Source organism: Pantherophis guttatus, chromosome 2 (assembly GCF_059756535.1).
Source record: "Pantherophis guttatus breed Tessera chromosome 2, ASM5975653v1, whole genome shotgun sequence".
Taxonomy (NCBI): Eukaryota; Metazoa; Chordata; class Lepidosauria; order Squamata; family Colubridae; genus Pantherophis; species Pantherophis guttatus.
In genome coordinates, this window is record NC_142064.1 from 29,347,763 (window position 1) to 29,370,287 (window position 22,525).

At 38.9% G+C, this 22,525-nt stretch overlaps 1 protein-coding gene across 3 annotated transcripts in view; it reads left to right on the forward strand.

The window, feature by feature from the left end:
* RAB3C (RAB3C, member RAS oncogene family) overlaps window positions 1-20,052 on the forward strand; it is a 109,762-nt gene extending 89,710 nt beyond the window's left edge. For all 3 annotated transcript variants that reach the window (XM_034440932.3, XM_034440931.3, XM_034440933.3), the window contains exons 4-5: window positions 7,423-7,547; window positions 11,511-20,052. In XM_034440932.3, the coding sequence (XP_034296823.1) occupies window positions 7,423-7,547; window positions 11,511-11,701 (316 nt within the window). In that variant the 3' untranslated portion in view covers window positions 11,702-20,052. The remainder of the gene's footprint in view (window positions 1-7,422; window positions 7,548-11,510) is intronic.
* The last annotated feature ends 2,473 nt before the right edge of the window (window positions 20,053-22,525 follow it).

Below are 22,525 nucleotides of genomic sequence, written 5' to 3' on the forward strand. Positions count from 1 at the left end.
GTCATTCTCCAGATTTGTTAGCATAGTTTGGTTAGAATCTTTACTGATTCTTCTTTTGTTGCTTGCCATATTATTTTAGATAAAAGCCTTTCAGAAGCTTTTTTTCTGAAGCTCTGTTGGGAGGCTTTTTTTTCTGAAGCTTTTTTTCTGAGGCTTTTTTCTGAAGCTTCTTTCAGAGGCTTCTTTCAGCCTCTGAAATCTCCGTTTGCGAGGCTGGGCGGGGCTACATTCAGAGTATAACACGCACATTTTCACCCTCTTTTTTGAGAGAAAAAGTTGCGTCTTATACTCTGAAAAATACAGTAGTAAAAAGCACATTGTTTTAGGGAAAATAACTTGCAAAAATCTGCATACAGTATAGAAAAAAAATAAAAGCAACTTATTCCAATAAAGCTATTGTAAAGGATTTCAATTTAAAAAAATTAAAGGGGGAAGGAAGGCACTTCATTTAGAACCAGAGGTTAGAGATTGTGTCCCTGCGATGTCCAAAATTCTTTCTGACCTGAACACTGCTCCATTACTGTAGTAATCTGGCATTGATATGGCACTCACAGGGCTAGAGGAAGGCAGAAAAACAATGAAGGTCCCTAGCTATTGATTGTGGTTGGCCAGTTGTTGGTTTAAATATTTATGAATGAATGAATGAATGAATGAATGAATGAACGAACGAATGAATCTGTATGAAAAATTTAACCCAGTACCTGAGAATTCTGTCTAAATACTCAAGTCCAACCCCCTATCTCTGAGCAACCCACTCTCCCTCAGTGTTGGTAGAGGCAGAAATGTTTTGCAAAAATGGAGAAAGGACTTTTGCCAGTCACTAACTATTTTATTACCAGCTTGTGTGACATAGCACAAACATCTCAGAGTCCTGTTGGATTGGAGAGGCATATAACTCCAGTAAATACATGAAATAAATTTTTCAGCACAGTTGGCTAAAGTTATGCACATATATTTAGAGATGGCTCAGGATTCGTTTTAGCAGGATGCCCATCTTCGAACTGATCCGCAGAAATTTACCCAAGTTTACGCATACAAGAATCTGTTCTTCATAAAATGTACTTTTCATATTCAATGGATCTGTTCATAATAACATGTCTTCATCTGGTAAAAGTTCTGCATGTGACCTAGTATAAACAGAACTAATTTGAAACAGGAGATGTCCTAATCTAATTTTCTTGGAACATCACCTCATGCTGAAAACAAACACTTCCAAAAACCCACACACAATTTCCAAAGAAACAAGGGGAGATGTTTTATATGGTATTATTGCACACAATTTAATTTTGATTTTTTTTTAATTTTGAATGTTCACTCCAGATAAGGAACATTTGTACATTAGAATCACAAAGAAAATCAAGAGCACTGAACAATCCAAAAATTACAAACCAGCCAATAATATAGAAACTAATATTCTGAACAAATCTATTCCTCTGGTTTCTCAGAAAATTAGATCATCTCTGCAAAATATTTCTATTTTACCCCATTCTTATATATTTAGAAAGTTTTTATGGAAGTTTTGAAGTTAGTTTGTAATAAACAGGCAGAGGAGGCAGTGATATGTTATTCTTTTCTTTTTCTATTACACTTCTTTCCATTTCTTTGCAGTGTCTCTGATTACATATATTCCTCATTTGAAAAAGGGCCATATGATTTCATAATGAAATCCCTTAGAATAAACCCTTAGAATTTAATCATAACATAGGAAACCAGAGTGGTTGAAGACTTTTGAAAGATGATTATACAGTGAAAGACTGGACACTCAACCTTCCCCACTACATCCAGTCATGATAGCATTTCAGTTATTTATTTATTTATTTATTTATTTATTTATTTATTTATTTATTTATTTATTTATTTATTGGTTCGATTTATATGCCGCCCTTCTCCGGAGACTCAGGGCGGCTTACAATGCATTAAGCAATAGCCTTCATACTTTTGTATATACCTGCTTAGTAGGGCTTTTTTGGCCCCCCCAAGCGGTGTTCCTTTTTATACAAAGTCATCTTATTGCCCCCACAATCCGGGTCCTCATTTACCTACCTCGGAAGGATGGAAGGCTGAGTCAACCTTGAGCCTGGTGAGATTTTAAATTAAATTTATATGCTGCCCTGAGTCTTCAGAGAGGGGCGGCATATAAATTTAATTAATTAAATTAAATTAAATTTGAACTCGCAGTAATTGCAGGCAGCTGGCAGCTAAGTGCTACTTAACAGCACTTTAGTCCACTGCTCCACCAAGGCTTCTTTGAAAAATAGTCCAAAATCAATGCACATTTTTCCATGAGGTTGAATGAGATAATTTGAGAAAAGAACTGAAGGAATATTTGATACAATACAGTAATAAGCCACCAGAGAAGTTTGTAAAATTAACACTGATAATAGTTTTATCTATATGTAGGCTTACTACTCATAGAATTTAGTATTAATCCATTTGTAACCCTCCTGTTGATAAAAGAAGCTCGAGATTGTGATGTGGGCCATCTAGACCAGGGTGGAACAATTCAGACAATGAGAATATAGCTTAACCTCCCAACCTTCCAGAGAGCTAAAGAGATTATATGCAGAGGTGGTATTCAGCCGGTTCAGACCGGTTCGCCCAAACCAGGGGTCAGCAACCTGTGGCTCTGGAGCCGCATGTGGTTCTTTCACCCCTCTGCTGCGGCTCTCTGTCACTCAAAATATGTGTCACAACCGCCAATGTGCGACACGTGATTTATTGAGCTTTTCAACCCTGGTAGTCCAACCATGGATAAATTGAAGAAAAGTTTCAGAAGAAAACAGAACGTTTAATTCAACTACATATGCTAGTTTTGTGGCTGCTCAAGAAATAGTCAGGCACGGGAAGGGTTTTGTGGCTCCCGGTGTTTTCTTTTCTGTGGGAAATGGATCCAAATGGCTCTTTGAGTGTTTAAGGTTGCAGACCCCTGGCCCAAACCAGTAGTGGAAATCACGGGTGGGCCTGCCCACCCGCCCTGGCTCTTTGTCATCCTATTTAGGCATGTTTTTGAGGCCAGGCGCATGCGTGGAAGGCACATGCACATTTGCGAACTGGTAGAGAAAGTAAATGAATACCACCCCTGGTTATATGGCGATATGGTGACAATCTTAGCAGAGACAAAAATAACATTTTGGGAGCAGATTGTTAGCTTTTGTTAGGAATGAGAATAGGAGACCCCTGGGAAGCAAATCCCTGCTGAACCTTGGCCATTTTGCATCATATGTTGCTCATAAAATTTTTGTATTAAAAAAGTTTTTATTTTTTATAAACAAACATACAGTTCTTAATCAATCATACAGTATATCATCTGAGTACATCTTTTGTATCTTCTTGTTATTCCGCTATATCTTAATTTTATCATTTCATTTATTGTAACATTCCCCCCAAATTTCTTACTTTTCTATTAATACATTTATCTATCTTTTTATTTTAGTAAAAAAGTTTTTTCAACAACAATTTTATCCTCAACCATCCTTCAATCCCCACTCCCCACTCCCCCCCCCGACTTCCCAGAGCAAAAACAGGGTATAACATTTAACAAACATAAGCTAAAATAAACTAATTTACTACAAGATTCAAAACTCCCTCACACTCTTTAACTCCCCTTTTAAAGATTATTCATCAACCTTCCTTTTATAAATTCTCTTATCACATTTCGCATTTGTTACTAAGATCCTTTCCATACTTTCTTATCAATAAGACGTTCTACAAAATACAAGTTTCAACACTTTTTTAAAAAAACTATCCATTAAATTTTAAGTTAACCATTTTAATATTTCAATAAGTTTTAGAAAGCTATCCAATTTTAATTAAGCCTTTTTACTTCAATGAGACAGTAAACTTTTCAGATTTATTACTAAAATCCTCCTCAAAAGAAATTAATCTTCTCTTATCACATTTCACAATTGTTGCTAGGATTGTTGCTCATAAAATTTTTGGATGACACAAAACTGGGGAGGAGGGATTGCTAACACCCCGGAAGACAGACTCCAAATCGTTAAAAGATCTTGATAGAGTTGGACATTCAATTAAATTCAGGAGTGAAAAATGGAAGGCTTAGCACTCTAGAATAACTAGATGCACAGAGGCAAGGTAAGCTGTACTTGGTTTAGCAATAGCACTTCTGAGAGAGATGTGGATATCTTGGTAGACCACTGACTAAGCATGAGCAAGCAACGTGTTGCAGCAGCCAAAGGATTGGCTGCATTAATAAAGTCATGGTGTCCTTATTATACTAAAATACCAAAATGATGGTCCCCGATGGAGGCATTGATATTTCCAAATACCCTTGAAATCGGAAAGATGATGAGATACCAAGATTTACTGAATCATGAAGGAGAACTCACTCCAAGACATCAACTCCAAAATGGCGATATAAATATTGATTGGTGGCACTACACTCAAATACACTCAAGATACAATACGGATAAAATCAAATATGGAATTGCAAAAGATCTGAACGAACTGGACAGAATTTTATTAGGAGCAGACCAGAAAATGATTACTAAAACATATAACTACCTTTTGAGAGACAAATTAATAGAAGAAACAGTTAAACATAATATGACAATGTGGGCCAGGGACATAGGACATAATATTCAATTGGCAGACTGGGAGAAATTATGGAAGCAGAACATAAAAATGACAAGAGCCACATCTTACAAGGAGAACCTCATTAAGATGTTTTATAGATGGCACTTACCACCAGCCCGACTTGCCAAAATACACCCAAACACTTCGGCGTTATGTTGGAAATGTAAATCAAAAAAGGGGACATATTATCACACTTGGTGGAAATGTAGGAAAGCCCAACACTATTGGCAAGATATAAAAAATATTATCGAAGAAATAACGAACATTCAAATAGAAAACAGTCCAGAATTTTTTCTATTTGGCATGATAACGGCACAACATCTTAAGGAAACGAAATATCTCATCATACATATCTTGACAGCAGCAAGACTACTGTTCGCGCAAAACTGGAAATCAGACCAACTCCCATCCAAAGACAAAATCGTTGCAAAGATAACAGAGTGTGCTGAAATGGACAGATTGACGCTGGAACTCCAGGAAAAGGAAGAAAGCGAATACTATCTTGTATGGCACCAATGGTATCAATGGCTGGAAAGGAAAATCAGCAAAAATGTAGAGGACAGAAATTAGGGTAAAGACTTTCACAAGGAGATGAACCCATAAGAAATGTAAATTGGTAGTGAAAAGTTATAACATTGGAATTAGACATTTAATAATTACTCTTTATTAAACTATATAAGCTCAATGACATATATTCTGTTGATGACAAAAGCGTAAATGTAAAATGTTAGGTGGGTTTGTAGGTGGTGGGTTTTTTGTTTGTCTTTGTATTGTATTGTCTTTATATCTGTGTTTATATTTTAATAATAATAATTAAAAAAAAAAAAAAGAGATTTTGCAGGAAGGTACCACACAACATACAATGAAGATGTAGTGTCTTACCAGCACAATCTGCTGGCCTGGTGACAAAGACATCTCATCAGCAATGGATCCAGGAGTGACTCGATGAATGAAGATGCCAGTCTGGTTGCCCCCAATGATGCTGATGTGCTCCAACAAAGCATTGGCTTGGAAGGCAATAGTTGTGATACGGCTTGGGAAGCGCTGTGCAAGTCGGCGGCGCATGGGTACACTAAGAAGAGGACAAAGCAGACAGGATAAAGTCCATATAGGTTCTGGCTCCTCCCACTGATGCATCTTTCCAACTTTAGACTGGCTTCTAAGCTGGTCTTACCTGAGCAGAAACACTTATCTGTGGCTATTCAATGTGAAGATTAAAACAAATTTAGATCAAGGAAAGCCATTATGGTGTCATGGTCACAGAGAACTGATAACTGATAATACCAATCATATCAGATAAGGAGTTTGGAGACTAAATCCTTTGAATAACAATTAAAGGAACTGGGTATATTTCACCTAAAGGAAAGAAAGATATGGAGACTACTTGATAGCAATCTTCTAATACTTTAAGGACTGTGATAGGGTAGAAGGTATAGATTTATTTCCCATAGCATCTGAGGTTAAGAAAAGTCTCAGTGGGTGGGAGCTTCACACAGGGAGATCCAAACTCATAATAAGAAGGAATGGCATGGACCTGAGAACTATTATGCAGTAGAAGAACCTGCCTCCTGGAATTGTGTGTGCTCCATCATTGGGGGTTTTCAAAAAAAGTTTGGAAAGACATTTGTCTGGGATAGTATGTGCAGGGATGGGCTGCTGTGGGTTCTCAGGGGTTTGGGAGAACCTCTAGCTAAGATTCTGTGCAGTTTGGAGAACCCCCAAATCCCACTCCTGGCTGGCCCCACCCACCCCACCCCACCCCACCCCTCCCAGGAGTCCCCACGCGGCCCGTTTTGGATGCAGGTAAGTGCAGGGCAAGTGCAGAGGCTCGGGGAGGGCAAAAAATGGGCCTACTGGAAATTCGAGAAGGCCTCCAGAGCCTGGGGAGGCCATTTTCGCCCTCCTGGAGGCTCCTGGAGGTTCGAAGAAAACTTCTGAAACCTGGGGAGGGCAAAAACACTCCCCCCTCGCCATGTTGCAGGAGGCTGACTAGGTCACCCCCACCATGGCCCTGCCCACCCAGCAACCGGGCAGAGAACTAAAATTTTTGAAGCCTACCCCTGAGTATGCAGATTCCTGTCCAGGGCTTAGACAATGTGATAAAATGGCTGTATCTAGTTGCTCAAATCTTCAAAACAAATGCAGTGTTATTGATTATGAATGAAAGATGGAAGTTTTCAGACTGGCATAAATGACTAAGATAAGCCTCAGCTACAGATAATTTTGAAGGGTTGGCCCAAGTTCTTTGGAATCCTGAATTAGAAAATCCAATTGGAACGTACTCATCTGTTAATATACAGGTAGTCCTTCACTTATGACCATTCATTTAATGGTGGTTCAAAAATTATGACAGCCTTGGAAAAAGTGACTTATGACCCATCCTCAAAGTTACAACCATCAAACATGTACCCTGCAGTCATGTGATTGCAATTCAGGCTCTTGGCAATCAGCTCACATTTATGACGGTTGCAGCATCTTGCAATTATGTAATTGTGATCTGCAATCTTCCCAGCCAGCTTCCAATAAACAAAATCAGTTGGAGAAACTGGATTCACTTAACAATCATGTGACTTGTTTAATGATTGTGGTAAAAAAATGGTCGTAAAATCATGTCAATGACATGATGACACACTTAATGACTGCATCATTCTAGTTACAATTGTGGTCATAAATCAAGGATTACCTGTAAGCGCATATAAAATGTTTGTCCTGCTATGAAAAATCAAAAACTGCATTTTGCTGTTATCCAAGTCTGTATAAAGGTAAGATCAGTTTTGTAAACTTGCTGATCCATTGACGGATTTGTTTTCTTTCTCTGTCTTTCATAAGGTCAACCCAAATAAAAACGTACTCTTGGGACAATGCACAGGTTATTTTGGTCGGCAATAAATGTGACATGGAAGAGGAACGTGTAATCTCTGCTGACAGAGGCAAACATTTAGCAGAGCAACTTGGTAAGAAAAGCCCTGACAGCAGGGAATTCTACAAATGAGGACCCAGTTTGTGGGGGCAATAAGCTGACTTTGTATAAATATACAAAAGGATGAAGGCTATTGCTGAGCACATTGTAAGCCGCCCTGAGTCTTCGGAGAAGGGCGGCATATAAATCAAATTTAAAAAAAAAAAAAAAAAACCATTCTGGAGAAGTTTTGCCCATCCTTCTCCTCCATATTTGTCTGGATAGAACTTCTGGAAAGAGTTTAGACATGTATAATGTAATGTGCCTAGTCTTGATAGCCAAAGAAAATGAACTGAAAAGTATATGACTGTCAAAATAGATCAAACACAGTGGTGGGTTGCTCCCAGTTCTGTCCGGTTCTTGCGAACCGGTAGTAAAAGCAGCGGGAGGCTCCGCCCACCTGCCCGGACAACATAATGAATGAACTGCGCATGCGCAGAAGCTTCTGTGCATGCGCAGAACCGTGCATGTGAGAGAGAGCTAAGCATGCGCTCCTGTTGTGACCTGTTAGTAAAGGTAAGTAGAACCCACCCCTGGTCAAACAGTATATAACTTCCAATATATGTGAAGTTAGTTATTTGAGATTGGAATGATTCTGACCTTCTATGTCATGCTATGCTGCTATTTTTCAAAAGGAATACAATGTGTAATAAAGATGCCGGATAAAGAGATATTGAATGTCTGAGGCAAACTTCCATATGGTTGGGTGCAGATTATTTGGAATATTTTCTCTGCCCATAAATAGTTGTCTAGTACTTAAACTTCATCAGAAGAACTTTCCAATGTATCCCATTCAACAAGTAGAGTAGAGGAAGCTTCTCAGTATTCTTCATGTAATGGAGGATTGATAGCAGAAGTGGTGGAATTTATGTTCTTGTCCTCATTTTTTCAAGTGGATTTTAATTACAGAGGATATCATAATTTTATTTTATTTTTTTATTTTTAATTTGATTTATATGCCGCCCTTCTTCGGAGACTCAGGGTGGCTTACAATGCATTAAGCAATAGCCTTCATACTTTTGTATATTTATACAAAGTCAGCTTATTGCCCCCACAAACTGGGTCCTCAATTTACCTACCTTAGAAAGGATGGAAGGCTGAGTCAACCTTGAGCCTGGCGGGATTTGATCTTACTTTAATTGCAGACAGCTGTTGTTAGATTACAGAGCTCTGTCTGTTGAGCTATCCAGGCTCCCTGGATAATGCCTGTATTTATTTATTTATTTATTTTATTTTATTTATATGCTGCTGCCCTATCTCCGTAGGACTCAGGGCGGCTCACATAAATATCCGAATAAAAGCATGTTAAAATACATGTTAACCCCCCCCCCCAGTCCAGGCTGAACAACCATGTCTTTAAATCACGGCGGAAGGTGCGGAAGTCAGGGGCCAACCGGAGCCCCAGAGGAAGTTGGTTCCAGAGGGTGGGAGCACCCACAGAGAAAGCTCTGCCTCTAGGGGTCGCCAGTCGACACTGTCTAGCCAATGGCACCCTGAATAGGCCCTCCCTGTGAGAACGCACCGGGCGATGGGGAGCTGTTGCTGGTTGCAGATGGTCCGACAAATATCCTGGACTTAAGCCTGAATGCTACCTCTTGTCCCTAATTCAGGCCAACTTCTATTTAACAAAAGAGCTTTGACGTCCATCAGTATTTCCTTGAGAGAAAGGGAGGTTTGAAGACAGTGTCAATCTGCCCACTCCTCAAGAAATTCACCCTAGATTCAGTGAATATGAATAACTCCCATTCTATCTCTACCTCCCCTTCTTGGAAGGGTAAACTGATGTGGCTCCAGTTACTGAGGGATTTGGTGCAGTGGTGGGTTGCTACCAGTTCACACTGGATTGGGCAAACCGATAGTGATGGCGGGAGGCTCCGCCCACCCGCTTGGATGCTTCTGCGCATGCACAAGCTAACCAGTAGCAACGGGATTTGGAACCTACCCCTGCTTTGGTGGCTACAGATGATTTTAACTACCTAGAATCTAGTTGGAGTGAAGTGGTGCACATGTATAATATACTATAATATATACAGGGAGACCTAGTTTAGGGACTTGCATTTACATTAGTGATGAAAAAGTAACTTCATGACCAGTGCATTAGAATCATCTAGGTGAAATGAGTGGCATAGAATTTTGATAAGAAAGAAAGAAATAATAAAGCACAGCTGCAGTTTCACAAGCAATGTGAAAATAAAGGAATTAACAAGGCCTTGATGATATCCCCTCATCCCAACTGGGTTTGTGCATAACTTTAGACAGGAAGGAAAATAATGCTCTGAAGTCTGTCTGTGATGTGAATGTAAAAACCTGTCAGTGCCTCTGTACGCTAATCACATCTTTACTCAAGATTATGCAAAGCCAACAGCACAATCCTGGGGGAAGACACAGTTTATATAAAGAGTAGCATAAGTCAATACAGTTCTGAAGTCCTTTTTCTCTGTTCAAATCCAGAGCATTGTCCTACCTTCTAATGCGGATTTTGGATTTCGTGACAATATAATCTAGACGAGGGGTCTCCAAACCTAACAACTTTAAGACTTGTGGACTTCAACTCCCAGCAAAGCTGGCTGAGGAATTCTGAGAGTTGAAGTCCATAAATCTTAAAGTTGCCAAGGTTGGGGACCCCTAATCTGGATCATGAGTCTCCAAACTCTGGTCCGTGGACTGGCACCGCTCCACAGCATGCCAAAAACCAGGCTGTGGAAACAAGTGAAGCCCCATCTGAGGGATGCAGGCAGCACACAAACCACATCCCCTCCAGTCCATGGGAAAAAACTCTCTCCCTAGAACCAGTCCCTGGTGCCCAAAAGTTTGGGGGGCTGTTGATCTAAATGCATTCCATGGTTAGCTCTCTACTTTCTCACAAAGATCTGAACTAATCAGAAATTGATGGAGCTGACTTTTATTTCCTAGTCCCATGGGAAACAAAACAATATATCAGTCCTTGTTTTAACTAGGAGATATAAGTACCATATTTTTTGGAGAATTAGACGCACCTTTTCCCCCCTAAAAGGGGGTGAAAATTTAGGTGTGTCTTGTACACCAAATGTAGCCCCACCCACCCACTGGCCCCCACCCTTTGGTCTCTGCCTCCTTGTAGCAAGCGGCAAGAAGAAACAGCGCGTTTCAGCTTCAGCACAGCCTAATTAGTACAAGTTGATTGGATTGGCCTCCCGGCTCTCAGCTGTTTTGCTCTCAGCTATTTTGCTCAGGCCTCTGCTGCTTGCTGCAATGAGGTAAATTGCTGGAGCAGATTTTTTTTTCTTGTGCTAATCAAGCTATGCTGAAAACGAAAATGTAAGTAAAGCAGGCGGTTTGCTGTTTGCTGCAACGAGGCAAAATTGCTGGGAGGCAGAGGCAGATTTCTTTTTCTTGTTTTCCTCACCAAAAAAAGTAGGTGCGTCTTATAGTCCAGTGCGTCTCATATTCTGAAAAATACGGTAGTTCCTGATTTACAATCACAATTGGGATCAGAATTTTTGGTCATGCTATGTGATCACACCTGATTTTTACAACCATTTTTACGACAGTTGTTAAATGAATTATGACATTAAACCAATCCAGCTTCCCCAATGGGCTTTTTTTTTTTTGCCCAAAAAAAGATCACAGATTATAATCATGTGACAGCAGAATGCTATAACCAATCATAAATTTGATCTGGTTGCCAAGTGCCCGAATTACAATCGCGTGTCTGCAGGGGTGATGTGACAGTGTGCAATGATTGTAAATGCAAATACAGCTGGTAATTCACTGTTTCTGAGTCCCTTATATGTAACTTTGGACCCTTGTTGAATGAACCGTCATTAAGCGGAAGACTAGATGTATACTATATTTACCTTTACTGGTTTCCTTAGTCCTTTCAGTTACATTAACGTTTTCAGCTGCAATCTATAAACCTTATTCAAAAGAGAGATGATTAAAGTTTGATGATATCCGTGTTTTGGGTCTCGTTCACTAGGTTTTGAGTTCTTTGAGACAAGTGCCAAGGACAACATCAACGTCAAGCAGACTTTTGAACGACTTGTGGATATCATCTGCGACAAAATGTCTGAAAGTCTGGAGACCGATCCTGCTATTGCTGCTGGTAAACAAAACACGAGATTAAAGGAGACCCCACCACCACAACAGCAACCGACCTGTGGCTGTTAATAACATCATTGTCAACCATGGCAACTCCAGTGTGTTCTTTGGCCAATAGAGTATTTACCTAGGTCTATACGCCTTTATTTATAATGTCTTACTGGTTCATTTCAGAGGAGTATACCTCTTCTTTAATGTCCATTCCTGGTAAAAGATGTATTCAGAGTTACAAATGTGTAAAGAAAGGACTTTCTAATTTCTCTGCATTTGGCCTCAACACTTAGATGGCTGCTTGTCTTCTCTGTGACCTTTCCTTTCTTCCTTCTAAATCTATCGCTGCTTCAGCTGGTGCTGTGACCTCCGTCACAAATTCTGCCTGGTTTTGACTCTTCCATCACCCATTTTCAGTTATTGCTATTTATTCCAGGGCAATGACCAAGTAGTTCAGAAATAGGACTTCTATTATTCAGCATTCTGGATCAAGGTAAAAACTTGCTGAAGTGTAGCAATGCGATTCTGCAAATGCAACCGTAAGTAGTCCTCAACTTATAACCACAATTGCGACCAGAACTTCCATTGCTAAGCGATGCAGTCGTTAAGGGAGTTGTATCTGATTTTATTAACCTTTTTTCCCCACAGTCATTAAGTGTGCCATGTGGTCATTAAGTGAATCTGGCTTCTCCCATTGACTTTGCTTAATGGAAGCCCTCTGGGAAAGTCACAGATGGTGATTAGGTGACTGTGGGAAGCTGCAACCATTATAAATACATGTCGGTTGCCAAGTGCCTGAATTTTGATCATGTGACTGCAAGGACGCTGAGGCAGTTGTAAGCGCAAGGACCAGTTCTGACTTTAAATGGTTGTTAAACAAATGGTCGTAAGTTGAGGACTACCTGTATACTATCTAGATAACTTGCCTGAAGATGAGTGGTTCCATGTGGCAAGGATCTGGCACTTTTAGAGAAATCATATGGTGTCCCTAAATAATTACAAGCATGCCACGCTCTCATTTTCATGGTAAGTGAAGTCTCCTACTCCAAAGCCAAGATACCCAAGTTCAGAAATAGGTTTTGCAAAAACCTGCTGCCTGCTTACTTCTAATTGGATTTTTTTGATCAGCACTGATTTTCTGGCAAGGTCCCATCCATCATTAGACCAGAATTTGTCCATGCAGTCCTTCTAAAACCTCAGATGCTATTCCCAGAGTCCTCCCAAAAATTTCCATCATTTTATGATTCTTAATGTGACTGAATTAGAAAACTATTAAATACCGTACATCTAGGGCAATTTCATTGCTTGCATGTTTATCATTACCATTTTCATTATGATTCAGTTAAAATGATATTAAATATAATGTTTGTTCTTGTTGCCCATTTCTTTGTTCTGGTCCACCAATTCATTGTAATTCACAATAGAATCCAAGGTAAAGTGGACCCATAGCCAAACACTATTGCACAGTGTTTGGCTTATTTAGATCACATTTATGCAACGTTTAATTCAGTTTCATTAAGCAAAACCGATATAGATTCCATACTGATCACATGAAGACAATTGTTAAGACAGATAGACAGATTGGCGGAAGTCTGTATGAAGCAGACAAAACCCTGTTTAAATTGTCAATGTGATTCGGGGAAAATTAATCCAATTTTATTCCAATGCTCAAATCAAATTAAATATGTTTATTCAAGTTGAAATTTAGAAACTATTTGGACAAAACTTCCAAATCATCTGAAAAGATTTAGAGAATTCCAATCTGATTCAATTAGTAGAACTGACTGTTCTGCTTAATTTGGAAAATAAGTTTAATTCAGATGTCCATATGCAAATAATAAGATGTAACAGGGCTTATTTTTCCGCCATAATACCTCTTCTCATTAGAGAAAAGGAGACAGCAAGATTCTATCTGTAGATATCTGGATTCTTATAGCATATAAAGAGACTGCAAAAAAAATATTGTGAGATTTCAGCATTTTTGCATATTATCTCAGGAGATTTGATCTGGGATATTTTTTTAAAAAAAAACATTAAAAATAGGGATTCACACTATCCTATGAAATGCACAATGGTGCCTGACATCTTGAAAGCAGGTGCTGCTCCCTACTTGCACTACGCAAAATACTTTAAGATTTCCAATACAGTTTGCATGTTTGTTTCCATATCAAACACAGACATATAAAATTAAATGCAGTCAATCTTTAAAGGGCTTAGCAAGTTCATTCAAAACAACTCTTCACAAGTACATATAATACCTGGCTGATGAGAAAATGCAAGTAGTAAATACAAATAGCATCAACACATGAGGAGCATAATAGGAGAAAAGTGATTTAGATATCTTTTCATATCAGTTTTTATATGCATGGAATCTATGATCTTTAAATGCATTTTTCAATATTGTCCATATGCCATATACTTGGTCATGAAAGAGTAAATCATTAAACCTTTTAGTTTTCTAAAAGTGCAGCTAAATTTACCAGCATGATGATGCTGAAGATATCTGGTGATCCTGTTGTACAGTGGTAGTCATTTATTAATTGATTAGCCTTACAACCATATCAAAGACTGTCACAGTAGATTGTGCATCTCATGTTTCATTGCCACTGAAGCTCTCCTACAAGTTTGGGTCAGCAGCTCCAACATTTCCCCTTTTTCCTGTATATTGACCATTGCATGGTCCTAAAACATTGTGAGGAGTGCCACTTAGAAACAAGAGTCACCAAGGTAGTAGCTGTGACTATAACATGTCCATGGAAATTTTATGTGTTTCAAGAACACCCTTATAATTTTAATGTGATAGATCTATTCTAAAGGAATATGACAACAGTGGAGACTCATCTATTGAAGAACTGCTTCTCTGATTCCTAAAAAATAGATTCCCTATTTGTCATGGTAAAGTCATTTTTCTGTTCTTATTTCCATTCCATTTTCATTGACATCATCGGGAGCTACTATATAAAAGGTCTTGACTGAATCATTAGCTTTTAGCAATAATTTGACTCTGATTATTTTCTTGCAACTTTTAAGGAGATCATCTGAATTTGGATGGTTTCTGATTACTATTATTACTATTATTATTATTAACAACATTAGTAGCAACAACATATTCAACAATTGCAAAAAAAAATAGACTATATCAAATGATTATGAAATCTCTGGATGAATTTACCAGGGCAATGTGCCAAATATTTTAATTATAGTCCCCTGTGCCAAGATATTTACTACACACTATGTTAATTAGTTCTCTTTCTGGAAGTAGGAAGTAATTTTATTTCAACCTGCATGTTCCATCTTCACCACTGATTTGGGTCAAAAGCCTTCTAATGAGTGGGGCTCCCAAATAAATATTAGATGTTTATCATTCTTCATTATATCATATTTTAAATATGGATTAAATTCCAGGTTGATCAATCAAGAGTAATAAGAGATAAATTAAAAATATAATTAATTGCAAGAAAATAATCTTCCATGTATCTGATTGTTGTTACTACAGAAGGAGAATAAGATTTAAACCAATGTATCCCATGTATAGATGAATTTCTAGAATTTCTGGCCAACATAACTGGATGCATATTATTAGGGGAGGGATATCTATTTTGGCCCTGTTTATTTATATATGTGTGACATATTGTGAGACATATATACACATATAATTACCCTTATTACTAGCCTCTTTCTTTTTCTTTCCCACTTCAAATGGATGCTCAGATAATTAAAATGAGTGCATCTGGGATTAAGCTCCTTAAATGCTAAAAGACTATTACAAAAACATGCAATAAGGAGCATTTGGACATTCAATGTCCATACTTTTTACATAGTTCAGGCAACTCCTACACCACTACTATTGTCTTCTTCTTGCCTCAACTGGCCCAAATGTGTCAGAACATCCTCTGATTTTGGCCTCTCTGGGCCAATTAATATATTTCTTTAGGTAGAAACTAGGCTGTGGAGGAGGAGAGTTTTACTCTAGAACAGGGTTGTCAAACTCAAGGCCCAGGAGCCGGAGGTGGCCCATGGGGTGCTTAGATCTGGCCACTGGGGCTGCCCTGGAAACAGCGAAGGACTGGCCCGCAGTGCCTCTGCCAGTAAAAACGGAGCTCAGGAGGGCTGTCCTCCCGAGCTCTGTTTCGCTGGCAAAGGGTTGCAGGAAGCCATCATAGCTGAAAATGGAGCTTGGGAGCCCGTTTTCTCTCACAGAGCACTCAGGCCACCACATGCACCCCCGACACGAGTGACGTCAAGCTGGCCATACCCATCCTGGCCACGCCCACTCTGTGCCCCCCGAGGTCAAACACAATCCTGATGCAACCCTCAATGCAGGGGTGAAATTCACTTATCTTCACTACCGTTTCACAAATGTGCACGTGCCATCATCTGCGCATGTGCAAAGCCTTCTGCGCATGCACAGAGGCTTAAAATCATTGCAAAAAAGCAACATAATGACATCCGCGCAGGTGGGTGGAGCCTCCCGCAGCCGCCGCTACCAGTTCACCCGAGCTGGATAGAACCGGCTGAATTTCATCCCTGCCTCAATGAAATTGAGTATGACATCCCTGCTCTAGAATAAGCGCAAAAATCTAATCAAAATCAAAACCTAAGAAAAGGGGAGGGAAAATTAATTTTTTTTTCCCCACTGTGGTCCTGATTTGATCACCAGTTTCTGCAATTTATATAGCCAAGTGACAACTTTGGGCCAGGATAAACTGCAGCACAGAGGCTGGTTCAGACTAGAATGTAGAAATTAGCTATTTTTTAAAAAGTGAATGTAGGTTAGACTCGATGAGAGTGGTAAATATGTGTGTAGGTTGCGCCACTTCAGCCTGTAGGTGGAGGCTTTTATATGCATGATATTTACAATTTTTTCCTAATATACATAATCTGGTATGCAACTTAAATTAAAATTTCCTCTATCATTAGTTGAAACAATAGGAATGAGTTGGCTGTTGTTGTTCCATGATTCCTACTGAACAACTTTCTCTAGATAGAATCTTTCAAATGCACCAAAATCATTTAAGAATATATACAACAAGATTACAAAAATCAAACCGAAGTTTAGAAAACCGGATAGTAACCAATATTTTGCTTCTTTATTGTTACAGAACTGAGGTGGAGATTGAGTGAGCAAAAAAGAGGAGGAAATGGGGAAACCAATATTAATCAAGAAATTTAATTAGGAAAATTGCAGTAAATCACATTCTTAAGTGTTTTGCTCCCTGCAGGAGAGCAAAAGATTTCTTCATAAAATATCCTTCAGATGTGCGAGTCAAACACTTATAGTATATTATACATAAACACATAATGCAAACATAATCTATCAACGGTCTTACATATCTTATCAATAAATTGATAATTTGGGATTTAAACTCACTTTATGAAATTATGAATGTGCTTTGTCCTTTTGCGTGCCATTAATTCAAGATAGCACATAAACAAAAAGCAAAAACAAAAACAAAAAATCTATATATAAAACTGTTTGCTTGATGTCCAAAATGCAGAATAGCTTGGTCTGTCCTTTCTGTCAAAATGTTTCCTTACTCTTAGCTGCAATGTATGTGACTGTTAATGGAACCATTTATACTTTCGTACTTATACAGAGGGCTTTTCCAAATGATTAATAATGCAATGGAACTTATTTTCTGCAGGATTAATTATCTATGTTGGTAAAGTGCTTTCTAGCCGGGATTGTATATTTCCCTGACATTCAAGAAACTACTGTTCCTGGAAAACTGAGATTCTTTTTCCAATGTTATAGTGCTACCTGAATTACAAAGATATATTGTATATACCATAGATTCCTATATGATCGCACTAATGATATCACAAAAGAAGAGTGGCACAGGTAACTTACTGCTCTGGGTGGTAAGTCTGATTGGTCCATTGCTAAGGTAAGAAGGAGGGAGCTTTCAGAGGAGCTAGAAATGTTTAAACTCTTCTCACTGCAAATATTTAGATCTTGCTAGGAAAGCCCTTCACGGACTTTGCCTTGCCACTCTGAAATCATTTTCACTTCATGTAGCTAATCCTTATTTGGGAAGACCTGAGCATGCTTTCACCTTTCTTTAATACTCTCCTCCATTTTAAGTGAAATGGTTTTGCATTATTGTGAACTTCATTAGCCTTCAATACACTGCATGGTGCAGCCTCCCTTGACCCAACACCTTTCAGAGATGTTTGATTACAGCTCCCATTCACCAGCAAGCAAGCATGCTGGCTGGAGAATTATGGATATTTTAGCCCAGTGCCAGTAAGAGGCATCTGGTCAGGGATGACTGACATGGAACACTACCTGAATAGCTAGATCTACAGTATGTGGCCTTTCCAGAGCTTGAGTCTGAAAGATTCAATTTTTCTTTCTGGTCAGCTCAGCTCTGATACATCCAGCTGTACTGCCTGCACCTTACTTAATTTTAAGAATGAAGTGCTGTGGTGCACTATGTTCACTGGAGTTTGCTCCTAACTTGCAACCTTCTTGGAATGTCATGGTTTCTAAGAAATGTAACCGTGGTGCAAGATTCATGTCCGTTGATGTCCGTTTTTTGTCAATCATAGTTATTAGAGCTAGCTTTCAATGTAGATCGAAGTTTTGTTTTTCCTGTCAAGCACCAATATATTTTCATTTGAATATGGATCAAATGATGTAATTGCTTCTGTGATGGCAAAATCTACATATATCCCCACCCAAATTGTGCTAGAGACATCCAGTAAAACCTGGACTGAACTCTGAATTATCCTATATGGACCCATGTTGAACTGTCCTCAGCTTGAACTTTTGTCTGTTGAAGTTGAAGTTGTCCGTGGCAACTATGAATGTTGATTTTGTCAAACCAGTGCTATTATGGAATGACAAGACCCCCGAGGGTCTTTTTGTAGATTTTGCTTGTTTTTGATATGGGCAGATTCTCATATATTTGTATGTATATTAGAAAGGCCAAAAACATTCACATCTCAGGTAGCTTTGGTTACTCATAAAACATACATTCATTCAATTAATAAGTTACTAAAAAGTTTAGAGCAGGGGTGGACATTGGGCCATATATGCCCCTCCAAATGTTGAACCCCAACCTCCAATCAGACCTGTCTAACTTAGATAATGATAAGACATACCGGAAGTCACAGGAATATGGCCAATCTTGGATCTGTAGCCAATGGAACACTGTTTCCCAAATACAGCAAATAGCTTTGTGCTAACAGCTTTGGGAATCAGAAATACTATGCTGAATACCAGCATTACAATTCCCATAATTATAGCTGGCCAATGTTTATTTATTTCATGTAAAAGGTCAGTCATATTTCATACCCATCCCCCACCTCCCACAGTCAAGTAGAGTTTTGTTTTGTTTTTTTAGTTTTACATTTGAAAGACTTGAATTCAAAGTGCTCAATTCAGGTTAAGAGAACTTCGTTTTTATCACTGTTAAAAGCTTATTTACTGTATGTAAATGCTCAAATCTCACCTTACCAAATATATCTTATTTCTCATGGCAACTCATTTCCCTTCTCAGTTTAGTGGTGACAATCTCTGTACAGTTCCAGTTCCCCTCCTTTTTCTTCTCCTCTCCTCTTTGTCTCTTCTGCTATGTGGAACTTGCCAAGAAATTCATCTCGTCACTAGCAAGTGCCTCTAGTAATTTCCCAACCTGTACAATCTATATTTACAGTGGCAGCAGATGGCAGGCTCCTGAATACAGGATCCACTTGGCATTTTAAAGGAGAGACTGACCTTAACTTTTTGACCACCTAATCTCTCTTTCCAAACACATGAAACTGATACTAGGATTTGCTCACCACCTAACCATGATGAATTGGCAGGAATGGGGAATCCTGACACGTACCTTGCAAACTAGTGTTAAATAGAACCTGTGCTGTGATTCCTGTTCAACATATCGTGAATAACGTCAGCTAATGTGTTGTGACTCAGTTGGACTGTCGGAATGTATATACTCTTTAATAGTGTTTGTGTAACTGAAATATCTTAAATGTTGCATGAAGATGTTACTTAAAAATAGATTTCTTTTCTATTTTTGAACACCTCAAATCTGAGGGATCTTGGGCCAATCAGTGCAATATTTAACGACCTACTCAGTGTATATAAACTTGTGTGGAAGAGAGAGTTGTGTTGAATGTGTGAGATGCCTCCACTTGTTGGCTGATGACTGTGTGGCTTATTTCAACAATTTCTATTAGCTGTCAAGTGTCTGATAGTCATGTGTATATCATACAAATGCTATTAATAGTGTTGTGCAAAAATATTCTATTCCTAATTCTGTTAAATTATTTTTCTTATATGAGATGATTATATAAATATATATACACCCACACACACATATAAAAATGTCCATGTTTCCTTCTTTGCAAGTGCATGTTAATTTTACTTCTAGAACTATCTAAAAAAAAGATTGTGCTAAAAATAAAAAGAGTGAAGAACATTTTTAGTTGAACCAGCTCAAATGTTTCTCCATCAGTTTGTGGAGCGCTTATGGGTTTCAAATGAAGTTTCAAGTACATTTCTTCAGAAAAATTGTTAATATTGTTATATATAAAATCTTCTAGCTTATCCCAATTGAAAAAATGTTTTTAGCTCTTACTCTACACCTTACTTCAACTACATATTTTCTTAAAATGTAAATTTCCAGAATTCTCACCAATATTTGCATTGAATTTTTGGATGTGAAATCCGCACTTTTGAAGAATGCTTGCATTGGGTAAAGCTACTCTAAAATACCATTATGTTAGGTCACATTCTATTGGATTAAAAATTATCTTCAAATGAAGACTATTAAGTAAGATGCCACTTGGCCTGACACTAGACAACGAACAGGATGGAACTTTTGGCTGGGGAATTCTGGGTGTTGCAGTCCACCAATGGTGGGATTCAAATAATTTAACAACCAGTTTTCTGCCCTATGCTGGGTAGGCGTGGTTGGGTGGTCATGTGACTGGGTGGGCTTGGCTAACTTGACATCATTCATCACACCCAGCCCCGCCTCTTGGCCATTCTCCCTTTCCCCATGCCTTGGGCCTACACAACACCTCCAGAAATGAAAGGGTTAACCAACCCTCAGTTTCCGGGTGCAAATGCCCCCCACCCCCATTGAAAGGATGGGGAGAGACCAGCAAAACATTCTGCTCCCATCACCAAGGAAAGTAAGACATTAGAGGCTGAGCTTATTAAAAAGCACTATATTGTGTCATAAATCCCATTGACTCCTCAGAAGCAATTTTCAATTAAAGCCCATTTGCACCCCAAAAATAATAAATAAATAGCAAAAGGAGAAGAATTGACAATACTTCTGTGCAGGCAATTCTGAAAGGACTAAGCTAAAGCTGTATTAACCCCTTCCTTCCTTCCTTCCTTCCTTCCTTCCTTCCTTCCTTCCTTCCTTCCTTCCTTCCTTCTTCCCCTCCTTCCTTCTCCTTCTTCCCATCTCTGTCCTTCCTTCCTTCCTTTCTTTCTTCCTTCCTTCCTTCTTCCCCTTCTTCCTTCTCCTTCTTCCCATCTCTGTCCTTCCTTCCTTCCTTCCTTCCTTCCTTCCTTCCTTCCTTCCTTCCTTCCTTCCTTCCTTCCTTCCTTCTTCCCCTCCTTCCTTCTCCTTCTTCCCATCTCTGTCCTTCCTTCCTTCCTTCCTTCCTTCCTTCCTTCCTTCCTTCCTTCCTTCCTTCCTTCCTTCCTTGGCCTGTTTTCTGGGCCATTTTGGGGCGTTTTTCAGGCATTTTTCAGGCTATTTTGGGGCCATTTTTCTGGAAAATGGCTGGGAAAACGGCCTGAAAACAGCTAGAAAATGGCCCCCAAAACACCCCAAAAATGGCCATTTTCAGCCCATTTTTCAACCGGTTGAATCTCACCTCTGTAGTCCACACATCTTGAAAGTGCCAAGGTTGAGAAACACTGCTCTAATTCTTAAAACGTATTCTAGAAACATGGAACTATTCCAAATATATATGTATGTTAGATGACCTGGCAAATGCATCTTATATGTGTTACAAGCCTATGTCCCTTCAAAAAACTTAGATCTTTCACTATACAGATATTGAAAACACAGTTCTGTGTTGTAATACAGTCTGAGATAGATTTACTCAGAAATAAGCTTCAGTAATTTTACCGGTAAGTAGATGGACTTATTTAACTTACAGACCAAACAGGAGCAAATCTGAGCAACTTTATCCAACAGATGCCAAGCATATTCCTCACAGCAGCCCTGCAAGTAAATTTCCAAATCATACTCGGAAGAGCCAAGTTACCTTGAACAGGATAGCCAGATGACTATCCTCTGATGCAATACTGATTTCACCACCCTTACTGCCACAAGATAGGCCTTAATAGCAACTATTGCTCATACTGGTTTGGGTTTCTCTTTGCTATCCTCCTTTGGTGCTCTAGGTGTCCCTTCAACTATTGCATATCCCTCAGCTCCTTCATAAAACAAGAGAAGTTTGGGATCCATGGGAAAAGAGGTTGTGTGAGTATGGGCGTGATCTAATCCAGGAGTCAGCAACCTGCAGCTCCGGAGCCACATGTGGCTCTTTCATCCCTCTGCTGTGGCTCCCTGTCACTCAAAATATGTGTCACAATTGCCAATGTGCAACACCCACCGGCACGCAATTTATTGAGCTCTTTAACCCCTGGTAGGCCAATCATGGATAAATCCAAGAAAAGAAAAGTTTCAGAAGAAAACAAAACATTTAATTCAACTACATATACTAGTTTTGTGGGTGATTAAGAAATTTTGCTTTAACATTTTAATTCAAAGTACATTAAACCAAATACTGGGTCCTTGGGCTAATTTTCATGAGACATTAGCAGAACCAACAAGATATAAGGAACCATTTCATTAAAATGGCAGGGCTTTTTTGCCATGTTTGTGTGATAGCCTGAAAAAAGGTGGAGCTGTCTTAGGGAGC